Source organism: Marmota flaviventris, chromosome 5 (assembly GCF_047511675.1).
Source record: "Marmota flaviventris isolate mMarFla1 chromosome 5, mMarFla1.hap1, whole genome shotgun sequence".
NCBI lineage: Eukaryota > Metazoa > Chordata > Mammalia > Rodentia > Sciuridae > Marmota > Marmota flaviventris.
In genome coordinates, this window is record NC_092502.1 from 52,364,699 (window position 1) to 52,388,716 (window position 24,018).

At 37.4% G+C, this 24,018-nt stretch overlaps 1 protein-coding gene across 2 annotated transcripts; it reads right to left on the reverse strand.

The window, feature by feature from the left end:
* Nucleotides 1-7,903: 7,903 nt before the first annotated feature.
* Lox (lysyl oxidase) lies at nucleotides 7,904-23,562 on the reverse strand. 2 transcript variants are annotated; one of them, XM_071612209.1, is made up of 7 exons: nucleotides 22,546-23,562; nucleotides 22,070-22,178; nucleotides 20,642-20,779; nucleotides 19,241-19,397; nucleotides 15,567-15,662; nucleotides 15,106-15,221; nucleotides 7,904-11,389 (listed from the first exon to the last, which is right to left on the reverse strand). In XM_071612209.1, exons 1-7 carry the CDS (start codon nucleotides 23,174-23,176, stop codon nucleotides 11,383-11,385), a joined length of 1,254 nt encoding a protein of 417 aa, XP_071468310.1. In that variant the 5' UTR covers nucleotides 23,177-23,562; the 3' UTR covers nucleotides 7,904-11,382. The 2 variants fall into 2 exon arrangements, with proteins under 2 accessions (XP_071468310.1, XP_071468311.1); XM_071612210.1 differs by lacking the exon at nucleotides 7,904-11,389 and having other exon boundaries at nucleotides 15,102-15,221.
* Nucleotides 23,563-24,018: the final 456 nt, after the last annotated feature.

Here is a 24,018-nt window from a genome sequence, read left to right on the forward strand (position 1 = left end):
TCCGTTATTGTTTCTTTTGCTGAGAAAAAACTTTTTAGTTTGAGTAAGTCCCATTTGTTGATTCTAGTTATTAACTTTTGTGCTATGGGTGTCCTATTGAGGAATTTGGAGCCCCACCCCACCGAATGTAGATCGTAGCCAACTTTTTCTTCTATCAGACGGCGTGTCTCTGATTTGATATCAAGCTCCTTGATCCATTTTGAATTCACTTTTGTGCATGGCGAGAGAAAGGGATTCAGTTTCATTTTGTTGCATATGGATTTCCAGTTTTCCCAGCACCATTTGTTGAAGATGCTATCCTTCCTCCATTGCATGCTTTTAGCCCCTTTATCAAATATAAGAAAGTTGTAGTTTTGTGGATTGGTTTCTGTGTCCTCTATTCTGTACCATTGGTCCACCCGCCTGTTTTGGTACCAGTACCATGCTGTTTTTGTTACTATTGCTCTGTAGTATAGTTTGAAGTCTGATATCGCTATACCGCCTGATTCACACTTCCTGCTTAGCATTGTTTTTGCTATTCTGGGTCTTTTATTTTTCCATATGAATTTCATGATTGCTTTCTCTATTTCTGCAAGAAATGCCGTTGGGATTTTGATTGGCATTGCATTAAACCTATAGAGAACTTTTGGTAATATCGCCATTTTGATGATGTTAGTTCTGCCTATCCATGAACAGGGTATATTTTTCCATCTTCTAAGATCTTCTTCTATTTCTCTCTTTAGGGTTCTGTAGCTTTCATTGTATAAGTCTTTCACCTCTTTTGTTAGGTTGATTCCCAAGTATTTTATTTTTTTTGAAGATATTGTGAATGGAGTGGTTGTCCTCATTTCCATTTCAGAGGATTTGTCGCTGATATACAGGAATGCCTTTGATTTATGCGTGTTGATTTTATATCCTGCCACTTTGCTGAATTCATTTATTAGCTCTAATAGTTTCTTTGTAGACCCTTTTGGGTCTGCTAGGTATAGAATCATATCATCTGCAAATAGTGATAATTTAAGTTCTTCTTTTCCTATTTTTATGCCTTTAATTGCTTTCGTCTAATTGCTCTGGCCAGTGTTTCGAGAACTATGTTGAACAGAAGTGGAGAGACAGGGCATCCCTGTCTTATTCCAGATTTTAGAGGGAATGCCTTCAGTTTTTCTCCATTCAGAATGATGCTAGCCTGAGGCTTAGCATAGATTGCTTTTACAATATTGAGGTATGTTCCTGTTATCCCTAGTTTTTCTAGAGTTTTGAACATAAAGGGATGCTGTACTTTGTCGAATGCTTTTTCCGCATCTATCGAGATGATCATATGGTTCTTATTTTTAAGTCTATTGATGTCGTGAATAACATTTATTGATTTCCGTATATTGAACCAGCCTTGCATCCCAGGGATGAATCCTACTTGATCATGGTGCACAATTTTTTGATATGTTTTTGTATCCGATTCGCCAGAATTTTATTGAGGATTTTTGCATCTAGGTTCATTAGAGATATTGGTCTGTAGTTTTCTTTCTTTGAAGTGTCTTTGTCTGGTTTAGGTATCAGGGTGATGTTGGCCTCATAGAATGAATTTGGAAGTTCTCCTTCTTTTTCTATTTCCTGAAGTAGCTTGAAAAGTATTGGTATTAGTTCTTCTTTAAAGGTTTTGTAAAACTCTGCTGTATACCCATCCGGTCCTGGGCTTTTCTTAGTTGGTAGTCTTTTGATGGTTTCTTCTATTTCCTCAATTGATATTGGTCTGTTTATGTTGTCTATATCCTCCTGACTCAATCTGGGCAGATCATATGACTTAAGAAATTTATCTATGCCTTCACTATCTTCTAATTTATTGGAGTATAAGGATTCAAAATAGTTTTTGATTATCTTCTGTATTTCTGAAGTGTCTGTTGTGATATTGCCTTTTTCATCCCGTATGCTAGTAATTTGAGTTCTCTCTCTTCTTCTCTTCCCTAGCATGGCTAAGGGTCTGTCAATTTTGTTTATTTTTTCAAAGAACCAACTTTTAGTTTTGTCAATTTTTTCAATTGTTTCTTTTGTTTCGATTTCATTAATTTCAGCTCTGATTTTAATTATTTCTTGTCTTCTACTTCTTTTGCTGTTGTTTTGCTCTTCTTTTTCAAGGATTTTGAGATGAAGTATGAGATCATTTATTTGTTGGTTTTTTCTTTTTTTAAGGAATGAACTCCAAGCAATGAATTTTCCTCTTAGAACTGCTTTCAATGTGTCCCATAGATTCCGATATGTTGTGTCTGTGTTTTCATTTATCTCTAAGAATTTTTTAATTTCCTCCTTGATGTCTTCTATAACCCATTGATCATTCAGTAACCTATTGTTCATTCTCCAAGTGATATATGCTTTTTCCTTCCTTCTTTTATCATTGATTTTCAGTTTCATTCCATTATGATCAGATAAGATGCATGGTATTATCTCTACTCCTTTATATTGTCTAAGAGTTGCCCTGTGACATAATATATGATCTATTTTTGAGAAGGATCCATGTGCTGCTGAGAAAAAAGTGTAACTGCTTGATGTTGGGTGGTATATTCTATATATGTCAATTAAGTCTAGGTTATTAATTGTGTTATTGAGTTCTATAGTTTCCTTATTCAACTTTTGTTTGGAAGATCTGTCCAGTGGCAAGAGAGGTGTGTTGAAGTCTCCCATGATTATTGTATGGTGGTCTATTAGACTCTTGAACTTGAGAAGAGTTTGTTTGACGAACATAGCTGCACCATTGTTTGGGGCATAAATATTTATGATTGTTATGTCTTGTTGGTGTATGGTTCCCTTAAGCAGTATGTAGTGTCCCTCTTTATCCCTTTTGATTAACTTTGGCTTGAAATCTATTTTATTTGATATGAGTATGGACACTCCTGCTTGTTTCCGAAGTCCGTATGAGTGATATGATTTTTCCCAACCTTTCACCTTCAGCCTATGTATGTCTTTTCCTATCAAATGCGTCTCCTGTAGGCAGCATATTGTTGGGTCTTGTTTTGTGATCCATTCTACTAGCCTGTGTCTCTTAATTGGTGAGTTTAAGCCATTAACATTTAGGGTTATTATTGAGATATGGGTTGTTCTTCCAGCCATATTTGTTTATTTCTGTTACTAAACATGGTTTGTTTTCCTCTTTGATTATTTTACCCCCTTTTACTGTCCTACCTCCCACTGTTGGTTTTCATTGTTATTTTCCATTTCCTCTTCCTGTAATGTTTTGGCGAGGATGTTTTGAAGAGATGGTTTTCTAGCTGCGAATTCTTTAAACTTTTGTTTATCGTGGAAGGTTTTAATTTCATCTTCCATCCTGAAGCTTAATTTCGCTGGATACACAATTCTTGGTTGGAACCCATTTTCTTTCAGTGTTTGAAATATGTTATTCCAGGATCTTCTAGCTTTCAGAGTCTGTGTTGAAAGATCAGCTGTTATCCTGATTGGCTTACCCCTAAATGTGATCTGCTTCCTTTCTCTTGTAGCTTTTAAAATTCTCTCCTTATTCTGTATGTTGGGCATCTTCATTATAATGTTTCTAGGTGTGGATCTCTTATGATTTTGCACATTCGGCGTCCTGTAGGCTTCTAGGATTTGGGATTCTGTCTCATTCTTCAAGTCTGGGAAGTTTTCTCGTATTATTTCATTGAATAGACTGCTCATTCCTTTGGTTTGGAACTCTGTACCTTCCTGTATCCCAATGACTCTTAAGTTTGGTCTCTTAATGTTATCCCATATTTCTTGGATGTTCTGCTCATGGTTTCTTAACAGTCTTGCTGAGCTGTCTATGTTCTTTTCCAGTTGAAATACTTTGTCTTCATTGTCTGATGTTCTATCTTCTAAGTGTTCTACTCTGCTGGTAGTATTCTCCATTGAGTTTTTAAGTTGGTTTATTGCTTCCTGCATTTCTAGGATTTCTGTTTGTTTGTTTTTTATAACCTCTATCTCCCTGTATAGTTGATCCTTTGCTTCCTGGATTTGTTTGCGTAATTCATTGTCGAAGTGATCTTTCATTGTCTGATTTTGCTGTCTAATGTCTTCCTTGATACTCCAGATCATCTGAAGCATGTATATCCTGAATTCTTTATCTGACATTCCATCTGCTGCAGCTGTTACCTCTTCTAAAGTTGCGTTGACCTGCATTGCTTGTGGTCCTTTCTTTCCTTGTCTTTTCATACTGCTTGCGTATCTTTCCTGCAGGCGCAGGCGGCGGCTCTGCTCTCTCCTTATTCCAATTGGGGTGTTGTGACTACCACACCGGCAGGTCACTGGGCCTGTTCTGGGCGCTGGTGGCGGCTCTGTTCTGCCCCTACTCCAATTGGGGTGACGAGTGTACCACGCCCGGCAGGCCACCGGGCCTGATCCGCCGGTCGGTTGCAGGTTTGCCTACCCTGCAGGCGCGGGCGGCGGCTCTACTCTGCCCCTACTCCAAATGGGGTGACGTGTCTGTCGTACCGGCAGGACACTGGGCCTGTCCCACTGGTCGGTCGCAGATCTGCCCACCTTTCGGGCACGGGTGGTGGCTCTGCTCTGCCCCTACTCCAATTGGGGTGTCGTGACTACCCCGCCGGCAGGTCACTGGGCCTGTTCCTGGCACGGGCGGCGACTCTGCTCTGCCCCTACTCCAATTAGGGTGATGTGTGTACCACGCTGGCAGGCTCCTGGGCCTGATCTGCAGGTTGGTCACAGGTCTGCTCACCCTGCGGCCACGGGTGGCGGTTCCGCTCCGCCCCCACTCCAATTGGGGTCACGTGACCACCACACCGGCAGGGCCTGATCCAGGCGTGGGCGAAGGATCTGCTCTGCCCCTACTCCAGTTGGGGTGACGTGTGTACCACGCTGGCAGGCCACTGGGCCTGACCCGCGCCAGTCTGTCACAGGTCTGCTTACCTTGCAAGCGCGGGCGGCGGCTCTGGGGACTATATCTTTTATAAGGCTCTATCATTATACTTGTCTTTGGTTTCTATGATATACGATTAAGTCATGAACTCTGGTTTGTCTTTGTATATAAATAAATTAGGAATCAGCAATATGGTATTTCTAACAGAGACACATGTATTTTCCTCGTTATTGTATTTATGGTTCTCTTTTTGGTTTGTGGCTCTATTTTTTTTTCTCTCCAAAGTCAATGCTTACTTCCCATAGTTAAACAGCAAACAAATTATTGACAATAAGTTATAAATACATTAGTCCTCCTTATCTGCTGAGGATATATTCCAAGATACCCAGTGGATGCCTAAAATCTTGGATAACATGCTATAGTATGTTGTGTTTTTCCTGTACATGCATACCTATCATAAGGTTTAATTTATAAGTAAGGCACAGTAAGATATTTAGCCACAACTACTAATAATAAAATGGGACAATTATAGCAATATGTTGTAATAGAAGTGTTACTTACACCTTTTCTTTAAAGGAGGCATTTTATGGCTTCTCTTTGGCATATCCAAATTACCAACATCACTATTCTTGTACTTCAAGGTCATTTTTCAAATAAAATAAGGATTACCTGAACAAAAATTCTGTGGTGATATGACAATTGTGATGGTTCTCAGTGACCAATGAGCAGGTAGCATATACAGTGTGGATATGCAGGACAGATGAATGATGCATGTCCTCACAGGAAGGAATAGAAATACATGAGATTTTATTCTACTACTTTGAATGGTACACAATTTAAAACATATGAACTGTTTTTCTCTGGAATTTTCCATGTAATATTTTGCAATCATGGCTGACCCATGGGAACTAAAACCACAGAAAGTAAAACTGTGTATATACATGCATACACCCTTCTAAATTACTCATTCTGATCCTATTTCTCCCTGCTTCCTGTGTATAGCATCAAACTTTATTGAAACTTAAATTATAGAATTATGTATGATGTAAATAATTTTGAATGTACAAAATAAATGGTCTACAAAGAACATGATGGGTTCAATCTGAGAGTTAAAATCAAGTAAGATTTGAAAGAAAAAAGATTTTTAATAAGATTTTAATAAAAGCATTCAAGTCATTTGAGCAATAGGAAAGATCTCTCTCCTAAGATAGAAAATGCCTTAAAGGTTGGAAGGCTTTCTACTAAAAGGGTCCCATTCAACTAGTTTTTAGGAAGCAAGTCAGGTAACAAATTGGCAGGTTTTAGGTAACTTTGTGTCCTACAGCTCAAATGCTGCCACTATCATTTATTTGTTTTAAGTAATTTGCAAATTATCTCATTTCTATGAATTGGAAATTATTCCATATGACAAACACCAGAGTTTTCCAAACTCCCCCAAAAAGTTTGATTGGATAAATGCTATTAAAACCAAACCAAAACAAAAGGACTTACAACAACAACAAAAAAAAGTTTGCATAACACTGAGTAACAAAGATGAAGTGGTTTCTTTACAGTAGGACTTTGCAGAATGTTTAATATGGCAATATGTATTGGAAATCCCCACTATAGAGATAATATTTCCCATACTTACTTTGTTATGGGTGTGGTTCATGGCATCAAAGACCACTAATAACAGATATAATAATAAATAAAAAGTTTGAAATGTTATGAAATTTACCAGAGTGTGGCTCAGAGACATGAAATTAACACATGCCATTGGAAAATATAGCAATGACAGATTTGCTTGATGCAGGGCTGTCATAAACTTTCAATTTGTAAAAAAAAATATGAAATTTCTATAAAGCACAATAAAGTGAGGCACAAACAAGGTATGTCTGTATAAGTTACTTAGAGATGATTTAAAGTATATGAGATAAAGGGAATATATTGTAAGCAAATACCATGCCATTTAATATAAGGGATTCAGGCATCCTTGGATCTTGGTATCCATTGGAGTTCCTGAAACCAATCCCCCAGAGTGACTGAGAGACAACTGTATATGCTTTAGGAAATCAATATTTTCCAAGTCCTATGCAAGTACTATTTTACTTATGCAAATTTAAAAAAAGTATAGTACAAGGGTGTTGTTTAAATGAAAGTAATTTATTTAAAGTATGTTAGCTCTCTACTAATATATGTAGCAGGGATTGGAAATTTAGATAAATAAGTAACATAAAGGCAGCAAAGTTTTTCTGGCAAAAAGGAAAGATCTGCCATCTCTATCTTTGATTCATAAGCTAATAATGATACTGAATACTGATGAAACCCAGGAAACCATCTTTGGAATTAGTAACTAAACTATATTGAGATGCTCTACCTTCAGCGGGAGAGGGACACAAGAACTTATTAGTTTCAAATATCACTTATGTGATATTTGAGATCTGCAAATTTCCAGCCACAAGTTTACATCTGTTTTACTTGCAAGAGCTACTTAAGGGTGAATTGTTTTTGTGGATTCCTTTTACAGACTCTTCTCACAGTTTGGGACATGTTTGCCCTCTCAGGTTGCCAGCTCCCTGGCTAATCTGGTACAAATTTGAAGATTACTATGATAGCAATGTTTCTCTTTACATAAATAATTTTTAACTAGAATTGTGTGTCCCTTAGGTAAATATTTGTATGTCCATAGGCATTCCTTGTAAATCATAAAAGAAGAGTATGATTGTTTTTGCAATCCCCACTCTGTGTCCTTAAAAGTAGCTGGTAATTGTGACAAAAGTTAGGACACATTCATGCATAGTATATATGATTCATGTATGATAGAATCTATTTTAAGACATCAGCTAGATTTTTGTTCATCCTAGATTAGCTTCAAGGCAAACAATCTTACTAAATAAATTATTAATTCAAAAAGCAGCTAAGCAAGACCACCAACCGCATATATAGCTTTTAATATTCTAACTAAAAATGAAATTCAGATTTTAAATTTATATGTAACAACAAATCTCCACCCCAAATCAAGGTTTGTTTGTTTAAAAAATAATAACAAATGATCACTATTGACACTTGAAATCATTTATTCAAGGCATTTTATATAATATTGCAATCATAGTATAGGCATATAATAAAAGAATATGAGAATGCAAAGAAGAATATAAAGCCAGTGTCTGGGCATTTAAAATAAAAGCTCTTCAAAAAGGTACAAAAGTTTTACAGATAGAATTCCTGAAAAATTTGGGAGAAATTAAAATTTTATTAACAATATTATAATACCAAATGACACTCACTTAGTTCCCAGCAAACAGTTTTATATTAATTGTTTATAACCCGTGAACTAAGACTTAAAGCATTTTACATTCAAGTTGAAATAAGTCAGCACCATTTTAGCTTGAAGGATAAATGAAATGTTGTTTTCAAAAATGACCCAGTACTTTGGGTGGCTGGGAATGAAATCTAAGTTGCGGGTTGCATGTATTTGATTGTGAATATGAATTTTAAAAATAAAAGATATAGAAAAGGGTACTTTTATCAATATTCTTGTTAGTATCAAAAAAAGTTATTTTTAAAAGGAAACATATCCTGACCAGGAAATAAACATTTTCATGTTGTCTCTTAAACATTAATTCTCAAGTTCCAGGAAAATTTTAGTGAACTGCTAATATCAAATATTGGGAATGTTTATAAATGTGATTGTCCTATGAGATTCCAAAGAGCAAAATAAATGTTATTACAAATAATGCCTAGTGAATAATTAGATAGAAATTGTAAATAAAATTATAGTATAAAAATATAAAGATTTTCTGGAAATAGGCAAGTTGAATATTCATATATGTTATGGCACTGTTGGGAGACTGACTCTTCACCTCAAAGGCCAAGACATCTTTAAGACAGATGTGGTCTGAATAATTATGAGAGCACTTAATAATATACGTCAGATAGTAGACTCACTAAATTATTTTCCATTTTCACAGGCTTTATTTCTGTAAAATCTAGTCTCTTCTCAGTACTCAACATTCTTTATATCATTTCTACTTCCTTTTTGTAAAAAATTTAGAGTTTAATAATAGATTGATAATTGTTACCAGCTAGTCATTATCTGTGAGTATTGATGGTTATTCAGAGACAAGACCCTGTGAGGTTAAAAAATATTGTGTGTTAAATTAAAACTTATCATTTATATGTAAATGTTGAGGGATGATGGAAAGGGGAGAAATGTTCACATAAGGAATAAGCAAGAATCTTTAGCTTCTTAATTGAAATACATTTTTTTTTTTGCAGAATCAACCAAAGAGTACATGCTATATTTAAAAGGTGGACATTTCAGGAATTCAAAACATATTTTAATTATTAGAAATATATACATTCATGTACTCATTAACTGTTAACTTATTTTTTAAAACATGGTCATGAAAAATAATAGTGCCTAAAATTGAAATGTTATAAACATGTACTGTAGGTTGTTAAAAAATGAAATAAAGCGAACCTAATGGATAATGACATTTTTCATATTTATTGAGGTTAGGGACAGTATTATTTTATGTATCAATGTCTTACATGTGAGTATCTAGCTTATTAGGTCCTCAAAGGGCAATGGATGGAGAGACAGATAAAGGGTCTCACTGAAATAATTGTAAATGTGATTTCTCTTATACATCCAAAGGTCATGATATTGGATAATTTATAATACAGGGGTAATAATCTTAATGAAACAATAGATGTTAAATCTATAGATGCCAGTCTGGCTCAGTATTAATACTGACAGTAGTTTTTGTTATTTAATAAAGCAAGTATATTAAAATATCTCTATTAGAAAAGATTACAATTGGAAAGGATCATTCTACCATCTTAAGACTAAAAAGCAATTTAAGGAAAAAAGAGGTACATCACAGAACCTATCTCATAGCTCAAATACTACCTCAATGAAAATTCTGTCTGTATTTGCTTTGTGTGCTCTGACAAACAAGGACAATGCATACCACTGTATCTGTCCCTTGATGACTGTCCACCTCTCATCCCTTTTACCATGCTGTGTACCCAGTGAGCGCAGAATGATTATTCGTAATTGGTGTTGACTTTACAACTCTATGACATATATGACAGGATGCCAACTCACTTTTAAAACTCTACCTAACATAGTCTAGTACTGGAAACATCTTACTTGAGATTTTAACACTGCTTAATATAGGAAAAACTTCTCCTAAAGCACCATTAACTTAAAAGTCTAACTTGATTTCTTCCTGCACTTTTTGAATTTAAGAAAAAGACAGATTTTCCAAATTCTGTTGTTGCACACAGTTTCACAGTTTAAAATAAAAATCACAGCTGTCTCATTATGGAGTATTCCTTGGTTTTGCAGAAAGTACTTTCTTTTCCCTTATCCACACCTCAAATATATAGTGCTATGTGCCTTGTTAATCTGGACTATATTTAAGACACACAAAAACATGTATGACCAATTCTGAATAACCTAGCATGATTTTCCCATAGTGCACACATACTATATCGTCTGTTCTGGATAATTTAAAGATATTTAGCATTACTCTTTTTAATAGCTGAAAATTTAAGACATGCAGAAAAGTTGAAAATCCTAACATGTTTTTCATCATTCTTTTTTTTTTTTTTATATTTGAGAGACAGTGTGGTTTTTGAGACTTTTTGTATGATTTTTATATCAGCAAGGAAATTTTAATTTGGCTTACACTTCAATATGCTTAAATGTATATCATGTCTGGATGTATCCTAGCTATCATCAGAATGACTTCCGAGTTACACAGATGTCCTATGTAGATCAGTCCTCAGAATGGTAATTTTAAGAATGCCACTTAAAATGTCTCTGCCTATAGAAAAACTAAGAGTGGAGAGGAGCATCAACAAATAACAGACAGGAATCGGGCAGCTCAATTACCTAATTCATTCCAAAACAAAAGTTGACTCAAATCAGAATGAAATTGTGCCCTTGACAGAAAGAAAGTTACCTACTAATTTAAAAACTGTAAACATAATTTTTATATAGGGATGTAACTATCTGGATACATATATTGCCATTCCTCTGCTATATAATATTTCTTGACACCAATAGTAATGTGTTTGTTCCTTCCACAGCACCAAATGTGTCCATATCTGTTTAAATAGTAGGATCATCATTTCTAAATTAATCTACACTAAAACACCTACAAGCGTATTACCATTATGTTTCACTCAAGTTCCAGCACTTTAGAGGATAATCAGTTCAAAGCAATTTTGGCTCATTCTTCAAAATATTATTTTCCCTTTTGTATCAGAATTTCAAAAGGAACATAAGACATTTGTATTTCTTTGAAAGAGCCAATTGTGCAACTATGGAATTGAAACATTGTGTTAACTCACAAGTACTGTGAAGAAGTATTTTAAATCTTTCTAAATAATTCCAACTTAAATGTTCAAATCCAGTTATTTGTTTTGTTGTAAAACAGTCCAAACAAAAATTCCTTTTTTTGTTTTCTGTTCTCTTTTTTTTCAAAATATGTAGACCCTACTGAAGCTAATCTATTTTTTCCCACTTCAGAACACCAGGCACTGATTTATCCATTGGGAGTTGAGCTTGCTTTCTAATACCTAGATTAAGAAAACAAAATAGGAGAAGTTATGAACTGGTTACAATATCATGAATGAATACAATAGATACATTTAAAGTCAACTTTAAAAATATCTATGTAGCCATTTCCCTCCACCTGAGCAATAATTATTTTGTGAAATTACCATTAATACATTATTTTAACAATTATTTGATGAAAGCATTTATATCAAGAGCAGAGAATGTATGCTGATGCCTACAGTCTGGACATCTAACATAAAAGATATAACCCCTGAAACAATCAAAAGTGAAGCAGAACTCATGAGACCCACACCCTAACCAGGCAAGTTTGTTCCATGGAACGAGAGTGGCACTCCACCAAGAAGCAGTCATGGCCTCTCACCATCTTGCATTCATCCTTATCCACATGGCTTTGAATGTTGAATGATGCATTAACAGGCAGAGACTGGCTAAGTACAGTCTATCCTATTCTTTTATTCAAATGGTTATCATACATCATCATTTAAAGAGGTAAAAATGCACTTAAATCCAAACCATAAACTATCAATTTCCAAACAGTAAGTCTTGTAAGAAGAGAACTTAATCATTAGTATATTAGAACCAAAAGTTGTCTGGAGTCACCAGGTCCTTACATTTTGTTTTTAATGAGAAAATGAGGTGGGGGGTGGCACCTTCGTGGCACATACTCACTTACTGGCTGCTTTTTACATCAAACAGAATGCCCTCAAGTATGTGCTTGGCATAAATAACAACCAGTGAACTGACAGTGATATGTAATTAAATTTTAAAAAATAGTACAATAATGCCAGCATGGGAATGACACACACAAAGCCACCAGGCTGACCACATGGCTTTAGGCAAATTCTACCTTTTGCTCAAAAAGTTCAAAAATTCCCCCATGGCCTCCAGAAAATAAAGTTCAAACTTCTTGCTCTCAGTGTTCCCTTTGATCTCGTCCCAAGTGATGTTTTTATCCTTTTTACCCAACTCTTAACTCCATGACACTTATGCTCAGCCAAACTAGAAGACTTGCTTTTTGTAAATATGCCCTTCATCGTCCTCCCGCCATGTAGCTGCCCGTAACTGGGCCTCCTCCCAAATGCTCTTCCTTATCTCCCCTGAGTGTGGTCTTCAGGCTTCAAGGCCCAATTAGAATACAGACCTAAAGCCACTACTGAATCTCAGCCCAAAGAAATCTCCCCTTCCTCTGAACTCTGATCTCTAGCAAAGGAGGCCTGAGATGAAAGTAAAAATATAGAAGAGGCAACATCATTCTCCTGAAGGGGACAGATTTTTCTCAACTCAAAAAGGCTACATTTTCCTGATTTCCCACTCATACAGGAAGTATGAGCTTATATTTTACTATGAGTCACTAACCATGGGTTATTTCAATTCTTCATATTTTCCTCTGATCAATATTACTTATTAAAATTCTACCTCAACTACCTCCTCTTGCATTTTAGTTGTAGTCAGAGATCATTGGTGAATTAAAAATAACTAAGCAGGTGGCCACAGGAGGAATACCTCTTATAGAGTCACAATATTGCTGGAGCAATATAACAGTTTCCATTTGTTTCAGATATTTGAAAATACTAAATGGATTCTACTGACTTAAAGCAAAGACACATCCTATGCAGTAAGAGTCTCCTCTTGGGACCTGCACTTACTGGAAGGCCCATAATCATAACGAGTCACCAAACTTCTTGTAGCAGAAGTCCTTCCAGTCTCAGTGCATATTAATTTACCTTCATGGGACTTTTTGTATTGTCTATTACATTTTTGGCGGGGGGTGGAGGTGTGTGTGTACTGGGGATTGAAAGCACAGGGAGGCACTCAACCACTAAGCCACATCCCCATTCCTTTTTTTTTTGTATTTAGAGACAGGGTCTCATTGAGTTGCTTAGTGCCTTGCTATTGCTGAGGCTGGCTTTGAACTCCTGATCCTCCTGCCTCAGCCTTCCAAGCTGCTGGGATTACAAGAAAAATACCTGGCTCTATTACATTTTTGTGTGTATTTCTCTCACTCACTCTATTTAATTCTAAAGTCCTTGAGAGATAGGGTTATTTGTTTGATTTGTTTGTTAATTACGTATTGAGTGGGAGGCTGCAAGGTGACAGGCCTGTCCCAGGCAACAGGTAGGTATACAGTGCAAGACAGGCAGTTAGAACCTGGTCTTCATGGACTGGGGCAGGAGACAAACATTAACAAAGAGATTCATAAGTAATATACTGGAATCTCTGTAATATGTCTACAGGGAAACAGTATAGGGGCTTGGAGTTATATTTATTTATCTCTGCATTACTCTCTAATATCTACTTTGGGACCTTAACAAACACACACAGTACAATAGTGAAAGAACAAGTAAATAAGTAAATGGAGAATGAGTAAATAACTTAAGGAATGATAAAAATTAAAAGGAATTAACTAATCCACCAATTTCACCTTAAATCATTTGGGGTTAAATTACACTGATACTATGGGAATTTTGGTTATTCTATAACAAACTGCACACACAATAGGCCATAGAACCAGCATGTTCAGAAGAATATATTTGATTTTTTTTCAGTACCACTCCTTTGCTGTCATGGGCCTCATCTATCTCTAATGATGTGGTGATACTTGTAAAGCTCATGCTTACTCCTTTATGTGAATAAAGTGGCTCCTCCAGGGTGTATGCAACCCCAAATAATATTGCATTGCTCTGTGGACAGACCAAGGGCTAGTTTAGGCTCCACTTTCCTCCTGGCCAGGAGCCCAGGTGTAGGGCAAAATTGGCACAACCAGACTTCCATGGGCCTGGAAAAGCCACCAAATTACAGGTTCACGTGCAGCAAACCCCTGTCCCAACTTCCATATGAAATCATGCTATACATTTCTGCATGACTCAAAGATACCAGTACCACTCCATCAAAGCAAAGCAGATGCATGTTCAGTACCACCCTATGGGTCTTCCAATTATTTGAAGTATAAGGTAAGGGTGCATATACAGTTATGATCTATTACCCAGCAACAGTGGAACAGGCAGTATAATAGCTTGGGACAGGACAGACTGGCAAGCAGGCATCAAAATACCTCCTAGTTCACATTTGTAGATAGGATTCCTTCTATGCCTTCATTCAAAAAAGGGTTTCAGGACCAAGGGTTTCCTCTCCTTTTGTGAATATCCCTTTAATACCTGTGGTTCTAAAAATAAACCTATGAAATCTGGGTTTCCACAGACCAGGGATCTGGTCTCTTCATCTGTTCATCTGGTCTCTTCATCACTGTCTTGTACCCAAAGACAGTGATTTTCAAAATGTACTTTGAAGAACTCTAGGACTTTCTTCAAAGCTCCTTCACCGAGTATGAAGGGGCAGGAAACTCAATTGAGCTCCTATGATCTCACCTGCACTGCATTTTGAATACTTTAACATACTGAACCACACAAGCTTTCTGGGTAAACACTTTGTTCTATGTGTATGTCTTATTTTGAAAACTGAGCTTTAGGATGACTAAAACCATAGTATGTCCTCACTTTTCTGTACACACACACACACACACAAAAAAAAAAAAATCAGTTCTAATTATGTGATAGCATTGATTCTATGTAACAATTTTGATCTTTGGTTTCTTTACAGTGAAAGCTATAGTAGTTGAAACACATGTTGTTGTATAATACCTGGCCAAAAAAAACACAAATAAATAAATAAAACTTTTTTGTAAAGAAAATTACTTAATTAGGCAAACAGGACTTACGGTGAAATCGTACAGCCTGAGGCATAAGCATGATGTCCTGTGTAGCGAATGTCACAGCGCACAACATTGTTGGTATAGTCTGATTCAGGCACCAGGTAGCTGGGGTTGACACTGACCTAGGCAACACAAACAGCATCTGTGCTAAAGATTTCATGATCATTATGTACTCATTTTCCCTTCTATTTCTGTAGAGCTACTATGTGGGAATCATTAGCAAGTGATTTAGCTAACACAAGCTGGAAAGGGAGTTTAAGATAAGCAAGTGGTTAAACTCTGCAGACATTATAGAAGAAAACAGTATAACTTCCCATGATGTTCTTTAAAATAAGAATATTTTCATATGTCTACGTTGCTTAGAAATTGTCTAACTATCTCCAAAATCATGATTTATCATCATCTGAGTCTACAGAATGGTGCCTATTAATTTCATTTAAAAATTACATATTTGCCAAGGCCTCTACCTTTAGAATGTAGTTTCCAGGTTGTACATCTGTAATGTCAATCCACTGGCAGTCAATGTCTGCAGCATAGGTATCATAGCAGCCAGGACTCAACCCCTAAAACAAACAAAACAGAACACCTAAAATGATGGTGAATGGTCAGATTGTGCTAAAGTATACGCTGTTATTTGTAAATTAAATTTTCAGTTAGTATTTATAAAGTGTTTGATATAAAACTATAGTATATATTACCCGGCTTCATAGCACCTCTGGTTAAAAAAGACACAGTACTAAAATAAATAGAAATATACCTGCCTTCTTAAAAGTGTCACAACTTACCAGTGATAAATACAATCTTAAGTGACAAAATAGTCCTCCACCAAAATTCTGGAATATTACCAGAGCAGGAATAAAGGTCACTTGGCAATTAACTCAAATGTCTTATTAGTGAAACCCTCTCCCATTTTCCCCTCTTAGAAATGACCTTCTTATATTCAGAGTACCCTTGATATTTTTGTCATGGATAGTTTTTGCAATGTTATCCATTTCTTCTCTGGGTTACGATCATACTATGTAAGAATATATCTAATTTAGAGGTTGTAAGTTCCCTAAGTGTAGAATCTATGTTGCATCTTTGATTAGCTAACATTTATTATTATTATGTGCCAGAAACTATTTTAAACATGCTGCATATGTAAATTAAATTCTCATAACTATATGAAGAAGGTGCTAGTATTTTCTCTAAATTATAACTCGTAAATGATTGAGCTTGTTTAAGTAAACAGGATCCAGAGTGCCTGTCATTAACTACCATACTATACCCTATTTCACATAATCACTAAAATATTTTGTTGAATGAATGGACATACACCTAAACTAGCAAATGCCACACATTCCACTTGCTGAGATATTCAGGTTAAAAATAAATAAGTGTCTTGGATGGCCCAGGATAAAAAGAAACAAAAATTGGAATCTGGGGAATATATTATTTCTATTAGCTCTTCACAAGAAATTTTAATTCTTGTATTTTTATTTTAAGATGCTACAATCATATTAACTCAATGCTGCCATTTGATTTCAGCACGCAAAATTGCTTTGATGCTTAAAATAACTTTGGCAATCAAACAGATAGCAAAATCACCTTAGTGTGCTTCACTGACTGGTTTGGCTGTAGCTAGATTTGGGAAGAGTGTGGTGAGAACTGTGCTGTCATATAGCACGTGATAGCACAGACAAGTCAAACTCAAAAGTATCTGAACTGCAGCAGGGAAAACCACATTCCACAGTTATTGTCCGGAATCCTACCTTGGTCCATATTTCATCTATGTTGAGTAGTAAATGTCATCTATGTGGAGTAGTAAATATATAATGAAGAATTATTTTTTTTGGTGTGATACTGCACATAGTTCTGATTCTGGTACATCATACGTGTGTTAGCTGCTGCTATTGTTGCTATTACTACACTACTACATTCATGACATTATAAAGGATTCATTGGATTAGATAGCTATTGAAGACAAATTTTAATAATACTCTTTTATTTATTTTTATTTATTTATTTTTTAGTTTTAGATGGGCCCAATATCTTTATTATTTAAATTTTTTTCTATGAGAATTGAACCCAATTCCTCACACATGTGAAGCAAGTGCTCTACCACTGAGCTACAACCCCAGCCCTTAATATTAGTCATTTAAATGAACAAAACTGCTTTGAAAACAATGGAATTAGCCAGGTGTGTGGTAGACATGGAATCTCTGTAGACCTGTAATCTCTGCTACTTAGGAAGCTGAGGTGGGAGGATCTCTTGAGCTCAGGAGTTCCAGACTAGCCTGAGCAACATAGTGAGATCACATCTCAAAAATAATACAACCAGAGATATGAAAAATTGTGCTGTATACATGTAACAAAATTTGTAATGCATTCTGCTGTCATTTATTTTTTTAAAAAATCAATAAAAAATAATAAATGAATAAACAAATATAAATGCTGGAATTGGCACTCTAGGATTAGCTAGCAGAATTTAAGCATGAGCTCTGGTTTTTTGAATTGGCAAACATAAAACTGGAAATGAGACCATTAAGCATATAGGCATTTCATATATTCAAAGTCAAAATTTTAAAACAGATTAAATATGAATCCTAGCCCTGGATATCTAAATTAGATATTTGGTTTTTGCAAAACACAACTTTTTACTACATTAGGGTAAAGAGATTAAGTGACTATTTTTAGTTTTGTATATATTTACTATATAAATTGTGGTCTAAGAACAGGAATTAGTAAGAGTGTAAATATATAGAAGCTATACATAGTTTTACACTTGAATACATTTCAGAAGGTTTATAATAAAACTAATCTAAGCCAACATTTGAGGTTTGTGAGAATGTTTTTTTCTTTAAATGAAGTTCAAGGGCAAGAGACACTGATCTACTGAAAAAAAACAAATACATAAATCATTCATAATGCCAGAGCTGGTGCACAATTGTTGAATAATACATATACAGAGGATGACTGACAAGAAAGCTACCAAATAAAATGAAGTGGGTCACTCCAAGGAATGGAAGCACTAGGAATGCTATAAATACCTACAATACCAGATTCAAATACTTCATCTCAGAGTGAGCTGTCCAAACTGTTTATTTTTCTAAAAGGGAGAATAAACTCCAGGTCCACTGCACACCAGATGCTATGGGACTTGATAAATGAATGTAAATGAAATCTATATAAACACATGTAGAGTATGTGGGTAGGTTACATCTCCTTTTGCTTGAAGAATAAGTACTATCCCCCAACCCACACACATATGTCTAATTTAACCTTCTTCCCTTCCAATTGCTATGATGGTCTAAACTCAGAGAAAGAAGTAATGGTAACATTTAGGTCACCAGAAAGCTTCCTGCCGCAGACCTGAAATTTGCTTCCCAAGTTGCCAGCTGCTGATCCTTTTGTGTCCTGGATTATATGCATTTAATGCTCCTTGCCAAGATTTGGGCTGGAGTAAAATTATAATGTCCTTTTACAAATTAGGGTTTCATATGGAAATACTGGCATGGCTTTTAACTGACACACATTTTCCTATTATAAGACATACAAACTGCTTAGTTCAGCACTATTTTTAAAAATTCATCCAAAGAACATCTGACATCAATTATACTGTAGGATTAAATATATGTGTGTGGAGAAAAAAACGTGTCCTTCTGTTCTTACTTGCATTATTAAAAGAAAGAGTGTTTAAAGTGCTTTCTAAGAAACTTATTTCCTCTCCTTTTGCTAGCCTCAATCACTATTCTATTTTAAGCATAAAAGTTGGGGAAAAAAAAGAATGGCTTTTCAGGGAGCAGAGGTATATTTTTTTAAAGTTGTTTATAATCAATTAAAGACAACAGAATGGGTGCAGATGCTATGAACCATTCAGACATTTGCAGAAAGTAAAATTTGGCTTCTCATTGTGGAACATATTATCGTGGATACATATTGACCTCCTGTGACAATGAGAAGGGGTCAGGTGCAAAGTTGGAAACACTTTAAAAGTAACATGCATCAAGCCATCACTTACCTTTTCTCATATTATTTTTCATCTTGACAAAATGAACTCAGAATGAAGTCATTTATAAAAGGAGGTGGAAAGAAAGAAAACAGTATGCTAATTGTTTTGTCTCTAAAACCTGTGGGTTCTGATTTCAGGGTGCCAGCTTACCTGTGTGTGTGCTGTACATGCAAAGCGTCTGTGGTAGCCATAGTCACAGGATGTGTCCTCAAGACAGAAACTTGCTTTGTGACCTTCAGCCACTCTCCTCTGAGTGTTGGCATCAAGCAGATCATAGTGACTGAATTCGTCCATGCTGTGGTAATGTCTAGTGTCCCACAAAACAAAGAGACAGTGGTCAGTTGCATACGGAGAAAGCCAAGAGGACAGTAATTTGTTGGCTCACAAATTTGGATTCACATCGTAAATGGGGTCAAGTTTATCTTCTTTAAGAGAGATTCATGCTAGATTCCTCCACTTTCCTCGGACAGACATCTATCAAAATTATTAGCTTTTAACATTGCTACTAGGATAACAGACTTAGTTTGGGTAATTTTTTGCTTTTTATTTACACCCTGTTTTATCTTTGAATATTAAATATAAAGAGACAATTATATGTCCTTAAATAAAAATAGCCATTTTTTGCCATTTTTTTTCTCTGATATATTTCTGTTGGCTGTCAATGCCGATGCCTCATTCCAAAAAAGAAGCAGCACATGACTCTAGAAGGTTTTTGGAGATTTTTAAAAATAGAATTCTCACATATTTAAAAATCATTATTAAAATGCAATAGGGAAATAATGGCATGTTTTACCCACCACTATTATTTAAACTGCATAAGCTTTTACTTAGGAATGAAATATTTCTATTTTATCTGAAAAATTAGAAAGCTCCTATCTATTTTTCTCATTTTGTTAGCTAGAAGATGTTGAGCTATTCATATTTTCACATAAGGAAAAGACACTAAGAAGTGGCTCGAATTTCAGAAAGTTTAAGGCCAAACATCAGGATTTCCTGGCAGTTAAGAACACCTGGGTAAGTCACCAAGGCAGATGATGGCATTACCTTATGTGAAAATCCTTATATTTAGTATGGATCAGGGGTATTCACTCTGGGATTGATATAGCTCTTTTGAAAGATGGAAAAAGTCACTTTCAGCTTATGGAGTATGTAATTTACATCTTCCTTTGAGAATGGTCTCTGATCCTTTTGATAACTATGTGTGGTTTTAATAAATGTTATTTAATGCTAACTGTAGATGATCTGGGCTGTAATCAACATTTTTAGAAATCCTAACTATATTGGAGTAAATGTTATTGAAGTCAATTGCTATGCCTTCTCAAGTCTTGATAAAGCTGTGCTTGAAGTTTTAGTTCAAAAGATAATGGTATCACTGGTTGAAGGATCTTAAAGACAGACTTATTTGATTGTGTCAAATTTTAGAAACAATTCTAAATACAAATCTTAACAAATTTCTCTTTTTGGATAAGACTTAAGACTTGTATTTGTCACATCAATAATCATCTGAAAAATGAAAGAGCAACTTAGAAGTCAGGAAGCCCATGTACTTACTGGTGACAACTGTGCCATTCCCAGGAATATCTTGGACGACTTGGTAAGAAATCAGATGTTCCTTGGTTTTTTACTCTTTGGGGAAATCTTAGCAGCACCCTGTGATCATAATCTCTTACATCTGCTCTGTAGGCTGAACTGTGATTTTGAAAAAAGAAACATTATTATATTCACAGACTTTTAACTTAAGACAAAACTTCTCCATCATATATTATATCCTTTCACCATCAGTTCCAAGAGGTTAGGGTGTTCAGTTTATTTTGTTTATTGCTGAATGCCAAGCTCCCAACAGTTCTGGGGTACTCAGAACTCAATGAATACTTCATGACTGAGTGAATGAAAGACAACAGTGAAAATTCAGAATTTAAAAGTGACAACACAATAAAACTTGCACTAAAAATCTATGTGTGAGAAACCAACTTTGTATCATAAATCAATTCAAGTTTAAACATAAGAACAACTGAGGTGAAAATTATCCCAAATTAAAAATGATCTATAATTATTAGGAACTTTGAATTTAACAAAATATTTTCTTTTAAACAGATAACTAAGAAATAAAGTGAGAAAGTGACTCTAAAAGAACACACATAACTTAGTTAAATAATTTTGCAACTTCACATCTTCAAAACAAGGAAACTACTGTAATATCATGAGGAAGACAATGGTGTGAGTGACACAAGACTTAGGAATGAAAATGAGGTTGAATTTCTTCTATTCCCTACCCTGACAATTGCAAAGGTACAATGTGGAAGAAATGTACAAGTGATCAGCACTGTGCTCCGACTAACATATTTCATGTGAGTGTATGTTCTAATACTATCCCTGACCTTATTTTACATGTTAACATATTTATGGGACCCATCAAAACATCTTTTGCTCCCTCTGCTGGTTCCTAAGTGCAAACTCAGAGAACCAATATCCTAATAGCTATTTTATTTTAGGACTAAAGGCAAAACAAAGCTGCTCATGGTCTTATTCTGGCTGAAGTAATATCAAAACAACTCAGTTAGACCTGAAACAAAAAGGGAAAACTTTGGGTTTACCAATGAGGGTGCCTCAATGACAATTTTACCTCCAATCTTCTAAGGGAATAGTAACAAGCCCTTCTTGTTACAATATGTTTTTCTACATTTCTGTACAGTTGGTTTATAAAAAGTTATTAGTTCTAAAGTTTAAGAGTCTTAGAAAAAAAATATGAGACTATCAGTCGCCAGGATAAGGATTAGGTCCACCATAATTTGAGGCAAATCTATAGAAACTTTAAAACTTTTAATTCTTCATGCAGGTCAACATGCCCAGAAGGTCAGGTATCACTTTATCTATTCCTAGCCCTTGTCCCATTTCCTAGGTCTGGTCTGTCTGAATAGAAGTAATAGAGAAACAGGCACCAAGGTATGAGAGCCGGGCCACCGAGATCCCAGCTGGTACCTGGCCAGACAGTTTTCTTCCGCAGCGCATCTCAGGTTGTACATAGCCATCTTCTGCACGTATGTGGATGCTTGGATGTAGTAAGGGTCGGGCACCAGGTCCGGGAGACCTAAATGACAGCACGCAACAAGCGCAGCAGTGATACAAACGAGCGCCTCGTTACCTCGGGTCTGGGTCCCTTCAGATCCCTTATTTGTCATCCTTAGCCCACCAGAACTGCAGAGTAGGGCTGGGGGAAGCCAGAGAATTTGCTACACCCCCCAACCCCCGCCCCTGGTTGCGAAGCAAAGCGAAAAATAAGCTGAAGGAGCCAGGCGTGCGGTTTGCACCAGATTCCAGAGCTGGCTCTGCAGGCTTGGGGGGAGGGGTCGAATCAGCAGGGACCGGGGCCCGCCGCGCCCAGACAGCCACGTAGAGGAGCCACATAGTTGGGGACCTGGTGCACTCTGGCTGCCCTGGGGATTGGGGGTGCTTACCGTACTGAAAATAGCCGGTGCCGTATCCTGGTCGATACCTGCTCCCAGGCCGGGGCCTCTCATACGTATCGTAGTAGTTGTAGTAAGGGTTGTCGTCAGAATACTTGTAGGGGTTGTACGGGTCGTCGCCCACCATGCGGTCCACGTGGCTGGGCGGCCGCAGGTTACTGAGCTCCGGGAGCTGTTCTGGCTCCGTCCGGTTACCTGCGCGCGAGGCGCCAGCGTCGCGGGTCCCAGAAGATGAGTAGCCGGCTTGAAACCAGTGGCGGGCGTCGGGCCTGGGGCGACCTGTGGCGACCCCTGACGAGCTGGCGGTTCGCGCCCGTGCTGCGGCCGTGCGATTGTCCCGGAGCAGCAGGATCGGCGTGCGCGGCTGCGGTGCGGCGGCACCGTCTGTTCCAGCGGCGGCGGCGCTGGGGCCCCGGCGGCGCTGCGGCTGGTACTGTGAGCCCAGACTCAGCAAGCTGAACACCTGCCCGTTGTTCTCCCATTGGATCCTCTGGCGCCAGGCTCCCGGAGCCGCCGGTGGCTCGCGCGGTGGTTGCTGCTGACCAGGGGCCTGCGGGGCGCAGCGCAGGAGGGGGCAGAGCTGCAGCGGCCCCAGGAGGAGCATGGTCCAGGCGAAGCGCATCTTCACCGGATTGTCTCCTCTACAGGAGGTCTTGGCTCTCAGAAAAAGTTAAAACGGGACTCAAATCACGCGAAAGAGGCAGAAATCTTTAAACAGGGAGGCGAGCAGAGTGCCGTTATCTCAGTACCCACAAAGCAGTGCCAACGGTGGGCTGCAGACCCTTTAGACAGGCAGGGCAGCTCCTCGGACGTGGCACCCGTCTTTCCCCTTTCCCAGTCCTTCTGGAAAGCGACGGGGAGCGGCGCGGCGGTCCCGGCGAGCGGGCAGTGTCTGGAGTTGAAGGAAGGAGGAGAGATTTTAAACTTTCTGGCACATTTGCAAAGTTACACAAGCCGTTCTGGCCCTGCTGCCCCTCCGCTATTTGTTCGCGTAATGCGATTGGAAACGTGCAAGGCGGACAGCTCTTCGTCTCTGCCCCTCCCTCTTCTCCCTGTCCTGTCCTCCTCCCCCCAGACACGTTGCACTGGGAGCGTTAAGGGGAAAGAACAAAACGGAACACACATCCTGAGACACGCTTGGCTTAATCTGGGGCGAACATGCAGGAATTTCAAAAGACTCAGACAGACGGAGGCAGCCAGGCCATGGGACGAAGCCAAAATATGCATGGAGAAAAATGCTATTAGGTCACCAGCCCTGGAGAGGCGGGAAGTCAGGAGGTGGGGAGGTGCTGGGGGCGAAAGTGTGTGTTGGGGAGGGGGGGCGGTTGTGACTAATGCACATCCATAAAGGAGTTAACCAGACAAATTTCCCAATGTACACTCAACTCGATTTATGGGCAGAGCCCTCAGCAAATAAACCCCAGGATATCAAATTTTGTTTTTCTGAGGGTAGGTAATATGAGA

Bases quoted from the DNA above. Each gene is read 5' to 3' on its own strand.
- Lox (XM_071612209.1), bottom strand. From the start codon at position 23,176: ATGCGCTTCGCCTGGACCATGCTCCTCCTGGGGCCGCTGCAGCTCTGC. The intron at 20,780-22,069 runs GTACCAGCTGGG...TCAAAATCACAG, and splicing joins GAAGAAAACTGTCTGGCCAG to TTCAGCCTACAGAGCAGATG. The intron at 15,222-15,566 runs GTAGAGGCCTTG...TGTGTTGCCTAG, and splicing joins CTGGAAACTACATTCTAAAG to GTCAGTGTCAACCCCAGCTA.